General features: G+C 35.0%; 1 protein-coding gene across 3 annotated transcripts in view; it reads left to right on the top strand.

The window, feature by feature from the left end:
- The window catches only part of LOC127840149 (serine/threonine-protein kinase PLK4-like), a 79,103-nt gene extending 63,439 nt beyond the window's left edge, over positions 1-15,664 (top strand). For 2 of the 3 annotated variants that reach the window (XM_052368629.1, XM_052368628.1), the window contains exons 13-16: positions 6,171-6,300; positions 7,613-7,752; positions 8,473-8,589; positions 9,055-15,664. In XM_052368629.1, the coding sequence (XP_052224589.1) occupies positions 6,171-6,300; positions 7,613-7,752; positions 8,473-8,589; positions 9,055-9,375 (708 nt within the window). In that variant the 3' untranslated portion in view covers positions 9,376-15,664. The remainder of the gene's footprint in view (positions 1-6,170; positions 6,301-7,612; positions 7,753-8,472; positions 8,590-9,054) is intronic. The other variant, XM_052368630.1, reaches the window with a different exon arrangement.
- The last annotated feature ends 418 nt before the right edge of the window (positions 15,665-16,082 follow it).

Below are 16,082 nucleotides of genomic sequence, written 5' to 3'. Positions count from 1 at the left end.
AGTTATAAATAATCAAAATAATAAATCTGTACAGTAACTGTGAAAAGAACTTAAATTCTTGGTAAGGAAAAATATAATATGAGATTTATAATTATATAAATTACTTCCCTTTAAAGTAATTGTTTCTAACAAATCTCAATTTTAAGTAGCAAATAATTAAAAGCCACTACCGTGACTGTAGATTCACCACTCAAAATGTGCAGCTCCATGAGATACACATGCATGCCAAATATCAAGTTGCTATGTTCAATATTGAATAATTATCTCCCTTTAAAGATTATTACTTCCCTTCCATTTGTATTTTTGACCTTAGACCTTAAAGGATGACCTTTACCTTGACCTTTTACCACGATGTGTTTGTCAGAAACACAATGCCGCCTACTGCGCCGCTTTGATTTATTTAACAAATATATATACGTTGGCAGGTCAGATAATTATGTCCATTGAAAGCTTATTACTTCCCTTGGATTTGTTTTTTCGACCCTAGACCATGAAGGATGATGTTCAACTTGAAATTTTATTACTCAAAATGTGCAGCTCCATGAGTTACACATGCATGCCAAATATCAAGTTGCTATCTTCAATATTTAAAAAGTTATGGCCAATGTTAAGGTTTTAGCACGATGCCTACAGCGGACGACGAGCTGGCTTTGACAATAGCTCAGGTTTTCTCCGAAAACAGCCGAGCTAAAAATGAGACCTCTACAGAATAACAGGTGCCACTCTTGGCTGCGGGTGCAGTTTTGAATAAATAAAAGCTTGTCTTTTTTTAGAGGTCACAGTGACCCTGACCTGTGATTTGATTTATATGATTTGACCTAGTGACCTAGTTTTTGACTGCACCATGACCTTGACCTTTGACCTATTGACCTGAAAATAAGAAGGGGTTATCTGCCAGTCATGATCAATGTACCTATGAAGTTTCATGATCCTAGGCCTAAGCATTCTTGAGTTATCATCTGGAAACCATTTTACTGTTTCGAGTCACTGTGACCTTGACCTTTGACCTAGTGACTTGAAAATCACTAGGGGTTATCTTCCAGTCATGATCAATGTACCTTATAAGTTTAATGATCCTAGGCGTAAGCATTCTTGAGTAATTATCCAGAAACCATTTTACTGTTCGAGTCACTGTGACCTTGACCTTTGACCTAGTGACCAAAAGTCAATAGGGGACATCTGCCAGTCATGATCAATGTACCTATGAAGTTTCATGATCCTAGGCGTAAGCATTCTTGAGTTATAATTCAGAAATCATACTGTTTCGAGTCACTGTGACCTTGACCTTTGACCTAGTGACCTGAAAATCAATAGGGTTCATCTGCCATTCATGATCAATGTACCTATGAAGCTTCATGATCCTAGGCCTAAGCATTCTTGAGTTATCATCCGGAAACAGTTTGGTGGACGAACCGATCGACGGACTGACCGACATGTGCAAAACAATATTTGAAGGGGGGCATAAAAATGTGAATCAGACTTTTCATATTTTTAGATTGGTAAGCATTATGTGGCTGTACATGTTGCAATTTTCAAGACATGAACAGCATCAACATTCTTCATTTTATTGTCATTAATCACAAAATGTGAAACATTTGTTCCACAAAGTTTAAAAGTGTAATGAATGTGCTTAATGTGCCAATGATAGTGCATTATTTGTTTCCAGTTGGATAAACTACCCTGTAACAAGGGTAGCTAAAGAAACTTCAGAGTACAGTTTATATAGTATTGACAGACCTGTCGCGCCAGTCAAAAATCATAAAAAGCGACATTTAAAGTTATGGTAGCCAGAACTATAACAAGGGCTGTTTGTCAACCATGAATGCCTCCCATATGGGCTGTCAGTTGTAGTGGTAGCCATCGTGTGAATACGTTTTTTGTCACTGTGAACTTGATCTTTGACCTAGTGACCTGAAAATCAATGGGGGTCATCTGCCGGTCATGATCAATCTACCAATGAAGTTTCATGATCCCAGACCTTAGCGGTCTTGAGTTATCATCCGGAAACCATTTTACGTTTTCGAGTCACCTTGACCTTTGACCTAGTGACCTGAAAATCAATAGGGGTCATCTGCCAGTCATGATCAATCTACCTATGAAGTTTCATGATCCTAGGCCTAAGCGTTCTTGAGTTATCATCCGGAAACCATTTTACTATTTCGAGTCACTGTGACCTTGACCTTTGACCTAGTGACCTGAAAATCAATAGGGGTCATCTGCCAATCATGACCAATCTATCTATGAAGTTTCATGATTCTAGGCCTAAGCATTCTTGAGTTATCATCCGGAAACCATCTGGTGGACGGACCGACCGACGGACGGACCAACCGACTGACCAACATGAGCAAAACAATTTACCCCCTCTTCTTCGAAGGGGGGCATAAAAAGTCTATGGAAATCAAGCAAGTCAGGGAATTATTTTCACATGGCTGTGAAAGTGAAATTTCCATGTGAAAAGGATGTCTATTTTTTTCTGAAGTACTTTATTCAACCATTGCATATAATGAACTGTTCTGCATATAATTTGCCATTTTGAAAGGAGATGACCAGGGTGACAGAGAATAGGGATATACATTTGAGATCTGGTCAGGGCTCCATATAAAAGTGGTAAAAATGTTAAAATACCGCTTGACTAAGGTTCTTTATTCATCTAGTATGGACATTTGAACTATATCTTTTTAAAACTAACAAATAATATTTGATGTACAACTTTAATCTACCAATGTGTACAGATAATACTTAACATATATTTGACTGTATTGAATGTAGGAACTAGCTAACATATCCATTAGAAAAAGAGATAAGGAGATGAATTATTCATTGCCTGAAGCACCGACCCTGGAGCTATGTTTATATATCTTTAAACACACTGATTAAAGAAGTAAAACAATACATTGATAAAACAGAGGATAAATCATCCCCTCTAAACAATATGATACACAATCATGTATCATATTTTTTTATCTGGATCTGGATAGGTACACAGCAGGATATTTAGGGGTGCGCGCTGCGGGAGAGATATGGGAGTGACTTATATTTTAGATTTAATTTAATTCACTGAAATTCATTACTGAAGTTACAGTATGATCTCATTTGATATAGATGTACATGATTGTATCAAGCAACATATATTAAATAATTTATCAGTATTAATTCAATGTCATGATTTCAGTATCATTTCAATGATTTCATTCTAGTCTATCAGTATCATTCATATGCATCAATTTTGTAAATATCAATTTAAGTTCATTGTATACTAGATGCAAACATATTTGAAATAATACAGTTTGATATGCTGTATATAATGTAACTACACATCCAAGCAGTGAGTCCATCAAACCATTGCAACCGAAACAGATGGTGTGCCAAGGCACCAGCAGAAAAGTCAAATGCCTTCTGACTTAGTGCATTTTACTATTTATAACATCTACATTAGTTACAGATACATGTTTACATTTGTATGTGTTTGAAAAAAATGTATAATCTTAAATGACATCTTCTGACCATGCATTTCCTAGATTTCAAAATCAAGGCCCTGGTCTGACACATTGGTAACATTAACGTTAAACTGTTACCAGGCTTCTGAATTTAATTTTTATTGAACTATGCAAGGAAATCTTAATTGGGGTGTAGCATATCTGGATTTAGTTGATCTTCAATGGTACATTTCCACTTTAGCTCTGTCACAAGAGTTCTGGTAAAGTCAAGTCACATATTTTAATCTAGGCAATGTCAAACTCAAAGTGTCAAAGACAAATGAAAGATGCGTTCATTAATTATTGTCCCATTGTTTACTACTGCTGTAAGGTTTTATATAATATAACTGATGACTATCATGTGAGAGAAAATTTACATTATCTTAGTATATTAGGTTAAGCAGCCATTTAGATAACAAAGTTGGCTAGTTTTCAATGTCGCTTCTGGGGATCAAACCCGCAGCGTAACCTCCTGCAATCAAAGTCGACACTGTACCACTAGGCTTTTAGGAAGATTCTGAAACTGTTCGATCCCTTGAGAGCAACCATACCAAAAATTAAGTCAAATATTGCCGACTGGGTTTTAATGAGTTGGTTCATGAAAGATAATTGAAGGTGCAACATCTCTCACGCCCCATATCATCGCCTTAAGTAATATTAAATTCTCAACACGAAAGTGCTGGAGTCATTGATCCCGAGGGACCAGATCTAATCAGTATCCAATTAAACTATTTGTTATTGTCAGAAAACCGCTCTTAAGCAAACAGCTTTCAAGCAACTGCAGGCTGATCTGGATCCAAACTGGCCAAAATCGCCTAAATGTCTCTTTTACTGTGATACAGTTCATTAAACTTTAACATGATATCTACTCCTATAAATATGAGGTCGATATACATGGACTAAACGGTAGATAACGTCTAATTATTTGGACTAACATGATATCAAGTACTTAAAAAGAAAGAAGAAAGAATACAAACCAGTAATTTGAGTAAAGTGTTTGTAATCACTGTTGAATTTCAGGACAACTTGGTGATCTGCAAATCCCATATGATATGTTGATATCGGGTATCATAGCCATTCAATAAGTCGCAAAATGCTCGAACAAAATTTATAAAGCAAAATGTGACTTAAATTGATAACTAAAAATACCAGTGTCATCAGTATGCCAGTTTTGCCTTGTCAAGCTGTCAAGATCCAGAAAGTGCTTCATTCACATCGAATATATCCTTCAAATTCCATCCATTGTTGCATTAGCGGAGATTTAGTGAATAAATAACTTATATATCCTAAATGACAGTTTCTAAATAACGAAACAAGCCGATTTATGCTGTAAGAAAGTTGCGACACGAGTGTCATTATTCTCTCATGGGCGCGGCTATTGTTGTAGAAAGCACTTCATTCACATCGAATATACAGGGATTTCAATAGCTTTTATAAACCAGGAGTCAATGACCCCTGGACTGACATTTTGAGGAGTCACATTGAAAAATGCTGGGGTCAATTTTGAAGCGCGTTGTGTTTTTGTCTGTATTATTCAATTTTTAGATAAAATATGCTTTAAGAGCAACACAATATCTTAAAACGTTATACTGCTTTATTAAATAACAATACCATGATACATAACACAACATATTTATAATTCAATGAATTGGTACATTAAAATCTACTTCCTTATAACACATTTAAGTCTTTTAACACATTTAAGTAATTTAAGATATGTACCGGAAGCACCTTTTCATCACATATTTATCGTCATGATATTATCATCATCTCTATGATAGCTCTTCTAACAAAACACAATCTAAATGCATGGAACATCTATATCTATAATTGTTTATCCGAATTCTATACATGTCCGAAATATGTACACTTAAGAATGCCTTACCTATAGTAGTTTTACTTTAATAATCCAAATTTTTCTTGTTATCTGGTATAACAAACCTTATCAAATGTTTGTTAAATCCAGTTGATGCTTTCTCCATTATTGAATCACCATTACTTGAAATTTGAATCGCCAGCTTTGAATTGAACGCGGGTTGAATGTTGCGTTCCATCCATTGTTGTCATTAGCGGAGATTTAGTGAATAAATAACTCATTTATCCTAAATGACAGCTTCTAAATAGCGAAACAAGCCGATTTAGGCTGTAAGAAAGTTTTGAAACAAGAGTCATCATTCTCTCATGGACGCGGCCATCTTTGTATGTTGAAACACGAACGACAACTCTGCTAGGAGAATGTTATCAACGAAAATCAGCGAGGTCGAAGTATTCCGATTAGAAAAACTGCGTTATCTCAATTGGACTGGCTCGGTCTTTTACATAGGTTGCCATTGTGAAGATTTTTTTGATGGTATAATACCTTAGATGATGCTGAAGCAGCATCGTCAAAAACATGGTTTAGGGGGAGGGGGGCAGGGGGAGGGGGTCTTGAGTGACCACCTAAGGACAGTTTTTAGTTTTAAGAAGCAAAAATACTTCTACCTTTTCTAGAAGAAATTGTATGCATGATATGTTCTAATTTTGTATAAAAGACAGAATATTAGTGAGGTGTTCAAAATACTTATTTACTTTATACATTCATTAATGATAGTATATTAGTTTGTAATTTTTGGCATAATTCTATGTAGATGTTATTTTCTTTTGTGCTGGTGCTAACAACAATGGTTTATGTTGTATCCATTTCATATGTGCCAGATCGTCCTTGGAAGTTCCATCGAAGAGCAGTTTCGAGAGTTAATTACTAAGCTGCGTCAAAATCTCTTGAAGGATGATCCATCTAAAAGATGGACTTCGTCGCAGGCGTGGGATGCGCTACAAGATTATGGTATTGCATATCAATTTGTTATTTAAGGACAAGAAAATATCAATGTTAGAGGTTAATATAAAGAGGTGTTAGACCTAAGTCATGCTTGTCCATTATTATTTACATTTTCTATATGTGTTTATAATGCTTGTGCAGTCATTTAGCTTGTACTGGTGTATTGATATTTGAGTAGATTTAGGGTCTTAAAAGAAAGTTATTTCAAAATGCAAATTATGTACACACAATTTTTTTTTTTTTTATTATTTGCTTTTAACACTCATTTAACTTAAACACTTTATTATGCCCCCCTTCGAAGAAGAGGGGGTGTATTGTTTTGCAAATGTCGGTCCGACGGTCCGTCAACCAGATGGTTTCCGGATGATAACTCAAGAACGCTTAAGCCTAGAATCATGAAACTTCATAGGTACATTGATCATGACTGGCAGATGACCCCTGGTGATTTTCAGGTCACTAGTTCAAAGGTCAAGGTCACAGTGACTCGAAATAGTAAAATGGTTTCCGGATGATAACTCAACAATGCTTAGGCCTAGGATCATGAAACTTCATAGGTACATTGATCATGACTGGCAGATGACCCCTATTGATTTTTAGGTCACTAGGTTAAATGTCAAGGTCACAGTGACTCGAAACAGTAAAATGGTTTCCGGATGATAGCTCAAGAATGCTTACGCCTAGGATCATGAAACTTCATAGGAACATTGATCATGACTGGCAGATGACCCCTATTGATTTTCAGGTCACTAGGTTAAAGGTCAAGGTCACAGTGACTTGAAACAGTTAAATGGTTTCCAGATGATAACTCAAGAATGCTTTGGCCTAGGATCATGAAACTTCATAGGTACATTGATAATGACTGGCAGATGACCCCTATTGATTTTCAGGTCACTAGGTCAAAGGTCAAGGTCACAGTGACTTAAAATAGTTACCGGATGATCACTCAAGAATGCTAACACCTAGGATCATGAAACTTCATAGGTACATTGATCATGACTGGCAGATGACCCCTAATAATTTTCAGGTCACTAGGTCAAAGGTCAAGGTCACAGTGACTCGAAACAGTAAAATGGTTTCCTGATGATAACTCAATAATAATAAGGCCTAGGATCATGACACTTCATAGGTACTTTGATCATGACTGGCAGATGACCCTTATTGATTTTCACTAGGTCAAAGGTCAAGGTCACAGTGACAAAAACGTATTCACACAATGGCTGCCACTACAACTGACAGCCCATATGGGGGGCATGCATCTTTTACAAACAGCCCTTGTTTCAGACTGTATTATGATGCTATGTTGTATTAATTTATGAAGATGCTAAAAATGCAGTTAGAAGCCCAGAACACTGTGAAGGGATTCAAGAAGGGTTTCTTAAAAGAAAAGCTGAGAATCAAACAGCCAGCAGAACATCCACAGATAGCAGTGTTGCTATGGATACAGCTATTGGCATCAAGGTATGACAACAAAGCATTTCTGCTGTTTCTTTCTTTTCTTTTTGTTTTTTTCGCTATTGGTATCTGATGCTTAACATATGTAACAATATATCAGTCATATCACATTATTACATGTCAAATTTGAAAATTGCACAGTTAAAACCATGTCTTTATGCATAGTAACTGAAAATTTCCCTTTGAAATACGCATTTGTCTAATGCCCAAAATATGTTATATAGCCATGTTTCTATTCAAACTGAAGATCCCCATATTGAAAGTTCTGGGCTGTACAGACTATAATACTGGGCTCAGGTTACTTTGTTGTCAAAAAACGTTTTCAGCAAAAGTCCGCCAAACTCAGAAAAGCCAGAAAATTGCATGGGGTCCAGAATTCCTGACTGATACAATTTAAGGCCAAGAACTGCAGTGCACTTGACTGGAAAGTTAATGAGAAGTTGAGCCAGTAGTAGTTACCCGGCCAACTACCAGACATTTTGACTAGTAATATTTTGCAGACTGCAGCAACTTAATAAACATTCAAATTGACTGATTATGACCATTTGAACGGATCTGTGGCATTGTGCAGAGTGTAGAAAATTAAATATTTCATTTAGTTTTGTTGGAGGTTTTGCTCTGAAAGTTTGCATGAAAGTAGCTCACATGCAGACCTTGATTTAGGTATCATTTGGGTAGATTGTACAATTTTGAAAACCTGATTTCTTGGCATTTGTTTACTTGTAGAAGAAAATCAGTCCAAGAGGCAAGGCTGCCACCAACTTTGAAGAATGTGACACAGTACCCTGTTTCAAGAAGCCCAGACTGGACCCAGAGAATAGAACAAAAAGGTCAATGGGCAAGGTAAGATCATGTTATAAAGTGCTATCTATAATTTATTAACTGTAGAGTACGGTTAGTTATTTAACATGTGAAAATTTCAGTTAAAGCTTGCTGCGTGACAATGTAGTCATTTAGAGTGTTTACTCCCTTATATGTATTGTATTCTAAGCTCAGAGATCTCAACTATCTTTAAAGATTTTCTGATATACTATTTATCTTTATTGTGAGTATGATTTAACTTATTTCAAACTCATAACCACTTTTTAAACAGTCATAACTAGATTTACCTCCTGTTATACTTACTTTCAAGGAACAAAATTCCCATTTAAAATTTAATCAAAACAGTTAAAACGCTTTTTGAATTGTGAAGATTCATTTCAACCAAATTCATATCTATAAATATTTAAGTTTTATTGGTTAAGAAATTGGTGTTTTTTCAAACATAAACATTTATTGCTTGATATCTTTCTTCTACTGTTTTCATAGGTTGCCAATGCTGAAGGCTGGAAACCGACCAACAAGGTGGTGATACCCAGTCATAAAGCTCAGGTCATGGATGATGAACCAGCGGTGTTGGACCAGGACCAAGCAGGGGATCAACATGCAGGACAAGAAAGGCATGAACGTGGTCTATCATCTGGAGATACATCGGGTGTTACAGATGAAGGAGAAGTACATCAACCTACCACAGATGCTAACATAGCAGCCGATGCTGCTAGAGATTGGAGTATGGGGGACCCACCTGATGATCACCACAAAAATCAACAAAACGTTCTGCTAAGGAAAATGAATAATTTAACAGTATGAAAAAAAAGTAATTTTGAATATGCCTGAACTTAAAATAGTTGAGATCAAAAGTATGAACTTCTTAGCACGCAAGCATTCTGTATGCTTACTGTCATTGATATTTATCAAAATGTCATTTCTGTTTTGGAATAGATATGCATCAATCTTTGTCTGGAATTTTCACTTTTTTAAAAACAATTCTTAATTAAATCATCTGCAAGTGATGTTTCTACAGTGCAACAATTTTATTTGAAGTCAAAGTTATTAAAATATAATTATACATACTTGTCACTAATGGCAGTGTTCAGATGTATATGTATGGCTATTGGCACAACAAGTGTTATCTTTTGTGTAGAAATTTTATTTGAATTGTAATGAAATATGTTCAATTCTGTAACATTTTTTCAACTAAAATATATCTCTGGTGCCATTCTGAAAAAAATTATGTTTCATTACCAGGATCAATTTTATGACATATAAACAAGAGCAGACAACTCTATCAAGCATTTTGTCTTAATTATTGCCCCTTTTATACTTAGAATATGCATATTATTGATAAATCTATGTTAAAGTTTGCGTACTACCCCAAATATTTCCTATATCCTTTGACATATTGCTTTAATATGTTGCATACTTGTTTACCAACATGACCCCAACCTTGAAACAAGAGCAGACCACTGTATCAAGCATTTTGACATAATTATGGCCCCTTTTACACTTAGATAATTGAACATTTTGCTTTAATTGCCATACTTTTTTATGTATGATCACATTTTATTATAACTTTGACAAAACAACACTTACCTGAATACCACAATGGATTCCACCCAAACAATACCCCACACCCCTACCCAGACTCCCTTACCCCCCAACCTCCCCCCCCCCCCCATTTTTTTTAATTATTAATTATTGAATATGAACAATTTTCCCATGATGGCTTACGTTATACTGTCGAGCACTCCAATAGTCGAGCGCGCTGTCCTCGGACAGCTCTTGTTTATTTTGACTTAAATTGAACATCTAGCATTTTTTGTATACACATGGTTACATTGTGATTTTGAGTTGTTATTTGAGATGTTTGTCTACCGATTGTGGTTGGGACTTTAAGTTGTTATTTTAGCGTTTTGTATAGGCAGTGTGGTTTAGACATTAACTTGTTGTATACATAATTCATTTCGATTATTCTTGTTCATCCTGGTACGAAGGTCTGAATAAACTCCAAATTGCACAGAACAAGATGATCAGATTTATCAAAGGTTACTCTCCAAGACATTCTATTACATGGCAGGACTATGTTCATCTGAATATGTTAAAAGTTAGCTATAGAGTGAAACAACTAAGGCTAAATTGCATGCATAAAGTCTATAATTAAACATGTTCTTCATTCCTTAGGGTAAACTTTGTGAATAGCTCTAGAGCAATCAAGCCATTTAATTTTATTTTAGCTAGCGTCCACAATACTTCTTGTAAACAGACTTTCTTATATACTGGACCAAGAGACTGGAACTCTCTCCCTGACACTGTTAAAGGTGTAAAAAATATTGCTAGGTTCAAACAATTAATGAACAAGCACCTTCTTGAACAACAAGTATCTGAAAGTAAATGTGACTTTTTATTTTACTAATACTATGTTGCAACAACCATCTGTGATAACCATGCTAAATTGTGATATTGTGCATAATAAGATGAATGCATACTCTTAATAATCCCGTTTGGTTTTGTACCAAAATCTTAATTGTTAATTGTAAATGTTTGTTTGGCCATATGATAATGTATCTTTGAATCACTTTGCTTTTTCAGTGTGTGTTTTATGGACCCCATTGGAAATAAGCTTTCAGCTTAATGGGTTATCCATAGGTCCTCAGCATTCATGCTCATATGAACATACTGCAGTATTGTTAAAAGTATGCTTACAGTAATGTTCAGCGTTTTATTTGATGCTCTTAAATTATGATAATTTTTTTAGCTCACCTGTCACGAAGTGACATGATGAGCTTATGTGACCGTGTGATGTCCAGCGTCCGTATGTGCGTGTGTGCGTGCGTGTGTGTGTGTGCGTGCGTCCGTCAACAATTTGCTTGTGTAGACAGTAGAGGTCACAGTTTTCATCCAATCTTTATGAAATTCGGTCAGAATGTTTATCTTGATGAAATCTGGGTTGGGATTGTATTTGGGTCATCTGGGGTCAAAAACTAGGTCACTAGGTCAAATAATAGAAAAACCTTGTGTAGACAATAGAGGTCACAGTTTCCATCCAATCTTTATGAAATGTGGTCAGAATGTTTATCTTGATGAAATCTGTGTTGGGAATGTATTTGGGTCATCTGGGGTGAAAAACTAGGTCACTAGGTCAAATAATAGAAAAACCTTGTAAAAACCTTGTGTAGACAATAGAGGTCACAGTTTTCATCCAATCTTTTTGAAATTTGGTCAGAATATTTATCTTGATGAAATCTGGGTTGGGATTGTATTTGGGTCATCTGGGGTCAAAAACTAGGTCACTAGGTCAAATCATAGAAAAACTTTGTGAAGACAATAGAGGTCATAGTTTTCATATGATCTTAATGAAATATGGGCAGAATGTTTATCTTGATAATATCTGATTATGGATCGTATATGGGTTACTGGGGTCAAAAATTAGGTCACGGGGCCAATTCTAGTAAAACCTTGTGTAGATGAAAGAGGTCACAGTTTTCATCACGTCTTAATGAAATTCTGTCAGAATGTATTAATTAATGAAATTTGGCTTGGGATTGTATATGGGTCTTATAAAATTTAAGTTCATGAAGCAAGGTTAGTCAGGTGAGCGATTCAGGGCCATCATGGCCCTCTTGTTTTAATCAGCATAGTCTTAATTCCTTGAAATCTGTGATATACTCTATGTCTTATGTGTTATATATGTGTATGTGCTATTGACCTTAAATGTAAATTATTGCATAAACTCTACCTATAATGCCCTCTGGCGGGGTGCAGAAGGAGGGCTTTAACGGGAGAAATCATGTATTAACAAGACGATTCACGTGCCGTTCAAGCCCTGTTATTTGTTTTTCATATCCATAAACATCCACGCGCAGTTACTTCCCATTTGCATTGGATTCAATGAAGTTTTTATGAACTTTGTTAATAACTCCAGCCTTCAACCACTTTTCCAAGCATAAATGGGGAACTGAATAAGCACCAGTTTCCTCATGCATGTGGGGATAAACTTCATAAAGGCAATAAATGTTTCAATCCCCTTTTCAAATTATACCATCTGCACTCTTTTGACAACAGCTTTATTTATTGGCCTTCGTCAATGAAGTTAATCATTTATTTACTCAACACTTTAAACAGACTATGATGTAAATGTAAGTGCTAATGAACCTTCAACGTTCCTGCTGCATGCTTGAAAAACTTCAGTGACATTATGTTGGCAGCATTTATTTTTAGAAAATTTAGTTGGAACAAAAGACCTGTAGGCTGTACGAAAGAAACATCTATGAAAACATTGACTTACCCTGACGATATATTTATCCGTCACGACCAATAAACTCCAAAATAATTCCTCATTTCATACTGTGCGCAGCTGCATGTCAACTTTGCACTAATCCACTGTTTAAACACATTTTAAATCGAAAATTGCCTATCCCAAGGTCAAGCCTAGTCATTTCTGGTGATGACCGAGTGAGGCACATGTAAAACACATTCTTGAACAGTATGACGTCATATAAAAATAATCAAATTATTTTGTCGATGTCGAATGAACAAGACATTGTTTTCAATGTAATTTTAATTTATTTTGGTATGTGTGATTTGTTTATGCAATAATATCGAAAATACATATTTTTTTGGAGATGATCATCTGCGGGCGCTCTCAAAATCCGTTTTCTGCCCTTGTGAGCGCCGGCAGATGATCATGTCCTCGAAAACGTGTATTATCCCTATATAAATAAATAAGTAAAAGTTGTAGTCATTCGGTAATATATAACACATATAGATTTGTAACAAAAAGCTACCATGTATATTCTAATTAAAAATGTTTCACATGTATGCATGTATGTCTTCTTTCTATAAATAATATGCACATACGAAAGAATCATTAATTGCTGAATTGCATAATGTATACATGTATTACAATCATTTTGCAGACTAAGTAAAATACAGATGTGATAAACAATTTTTATATTAGGTGTTTGGGTTAATAAAGTTGTAAGGAATGTCTGAAAAGTGACCAATTTTTCAATTCTTCTTCCGTTTCTAATGTAGTTTTGTATAATTCAAAGGTTTGCTTCATGATTTTTTGAAGGACTTCTTTTTTTCTTCTGATAAAATATATCGTTCAATTTCAGGCACACACTGTTTATATCAATCATATTTGAATGTGTAATTCACAGTATAAGAACCTGACATATATTTGTTGAAATATTTGTTGATAATAACATGGTTTTGTTTGGACACTACAGGAACTACAGGAACCCTATAATACCTAGTGTCCGACTTGAAATTGATTAGAAATGATTTATATACAATGAATGGGAAAGTGTATATGAATTGATAATTGTAAATGAATTGTATACAACGGTTCTCTTACGGTAGGAAGCTATATATGGACATTGTGATGGGGAATGTATGCATAGAATCTGATAAGAAATATATGTATGGTTGCTGCAATCGGGAATTTATCAAATATGTGTAAAAAAGTGTCCATTTATGATTGGGATGAATGCATGAACGCTGATTGGAAGTGTGTATATTTTAATTTCAACCATATTATTATGCCCCCCTTCGAAGAAGAGGGGGTATATTGCTTTGTTGGATGTCGTTCTGTCGGTAGATCAGTTTCCAATCAATAACTCATCAACAAATCGACCGATGGGCTTGATACTTAACATGTGCATTTGCGTTTGAAGTAGATGACCCCAATTGAAATTGGGGTCACTAGGTCAAAGGTCAAGGTCACTGTCACAATAAGTGTGAAAATTGTTTCCGATCAATAACTCACCAACGAATTGACCGATTTTCTTGATACTTCACATGTGCATTGGTCTTGGACAGTAGATGACCCCTTTTGAAATTGGGGTAACTTGGTCAAAGGTCAAGGTCACTGTAACAGTAAGTGAAAACCGTTTCCGATCAATAAGTCATTAACGAATTGACCGATATGCTTGATACTTAACATGTGCATTGAACAGTAGATTAGAATTTGGGTTCATTAGGTCGAAGGTCAAGGTCAGTGTCATAATAAGTGAAAATTGTTTCCGTTTAATAACTCGCCAAGAAATTGACCTATTGGCTTGATACTTTCCATGTGCACTGGACTTGGCAAGTAGATGACACCTATTGAAATTGGGTTCACTAGGTCAAAGGTCATGGTCACTGTCACAATGAGTGGGAAAATCTTTCTGATCAATAACTCATCAACGAATCAACCGATTGGCTTGATACTTCCCATTTGCATTGACCTTGGGCAGTAGATGAACCCTATTGAAATTGGGGGTCACTAGGTCAAAAGTGAAGGTCAATGTCACAATAAGTATGAAAATTGTTTCCGATCAATAACTCATCAACAAATTGAACGATTTGCTTGATACTCTACATGTGCATTGGCCTTAGACAGTAATGACCCTTATTGAAATTTGGGTCACTAGTTCAATGCCTTGTTTGAAGGACATATGTCTCCGACTGCAAAACTCTTGTTATAAGTTGAATCCAATAGACAAATGTTTGCAATTTTTACATCAACATATTTTTATCCAGGTATTTTTAAACTGCTTATTTACTGTAAAACAACTATTTTAATGCAGTTGCAGTTAACCACATACTTTTTAATTTCTGTATTTGCTGTTAACCAGGTATTATAGTGCTGATGTTTTTTTTTTTTTGCTGTTTACCAAATATTCTATACCTGTAGCTGTTTATTGTCTCGTAACTAAATACCGGTGTTGTATATCTGTTTATTGAGTGTTAATTTGATTGGAAGCCACCTGAATCATGTGTTTTCATCGTTAACTGATTGATTGATCTTGTAATTTTCTCCGAAGGAAAATCCTTCGCCAGACATGAAATAGTATATTTTATGGTTTTACGATTAAAACTTTATTGAAGATCTAATATTCAGAAAGTATTGAATAAACTTTTAATTTTCATTCTTGTTGAAGAAAATTATTTAAAAATCATGTTGATATCTTAATATGAAATACTAAAGAACTACTGTACTGAAATTGTAAGAATATGATTTTGGTAAGGGATTTGATACCATGTACCGGTATGTATAAATTGTTATTGTATGAGCATTGTGTGAGTGTGAAATAAAATGTCTTTGGAACTTTCACTTCTACTGTTAGTTTTACTTTGGATTTGTAAGGCTTTACAAGGCAAATATTGGATTGCGCATATCTAATAACTTACAACATTTGTTTAATCTCGGACTTGTGTTAAAAGGAAAATTAAAATCATTAAATTAATTATTTTGAAAAAGACTAAGCATTCAGACTAATTGTTTTTACTGAACAACTGAAAGAGCAGGTGTTAGACTCATTGTATCCAATACAACTTGAACACTAAAAATTGAACTTATTCTATTTAATATACATCTTAAAGACTCATGATTGGATTTATTGTTTTCAATACAAACTTAAAGACTAAAGTTAAATATATTGTATCCAATAAACATCTTAAAGACAAAGTGTTTGATGTATTCTTCTCAATATAAAATTTAAAGACTTCAAGTTGGAGTGATTGTATTCAAT

Source organism: Dreissena polymorpha, chromosome 7 (assembly GCF_020536995.1).
Source record: "Dreissena polymorpha isolate Duluth1 chromosome 7, UMN_Dpol_1.0, whole genome shotgun sequence".
NCBI classification, from domain to species: domain Eukaryota; kingdom Metazoa; phylum Mollusca; class Bivalvia; order Myida; family Dreissenidae; genus Dreissena; species Dreissena polymorpha.
The sequence above is the reverse complement of the archived record's forward strand: the minus strand, read 5'-3'. Positions and strand labels throughout refer to the sequence as shown.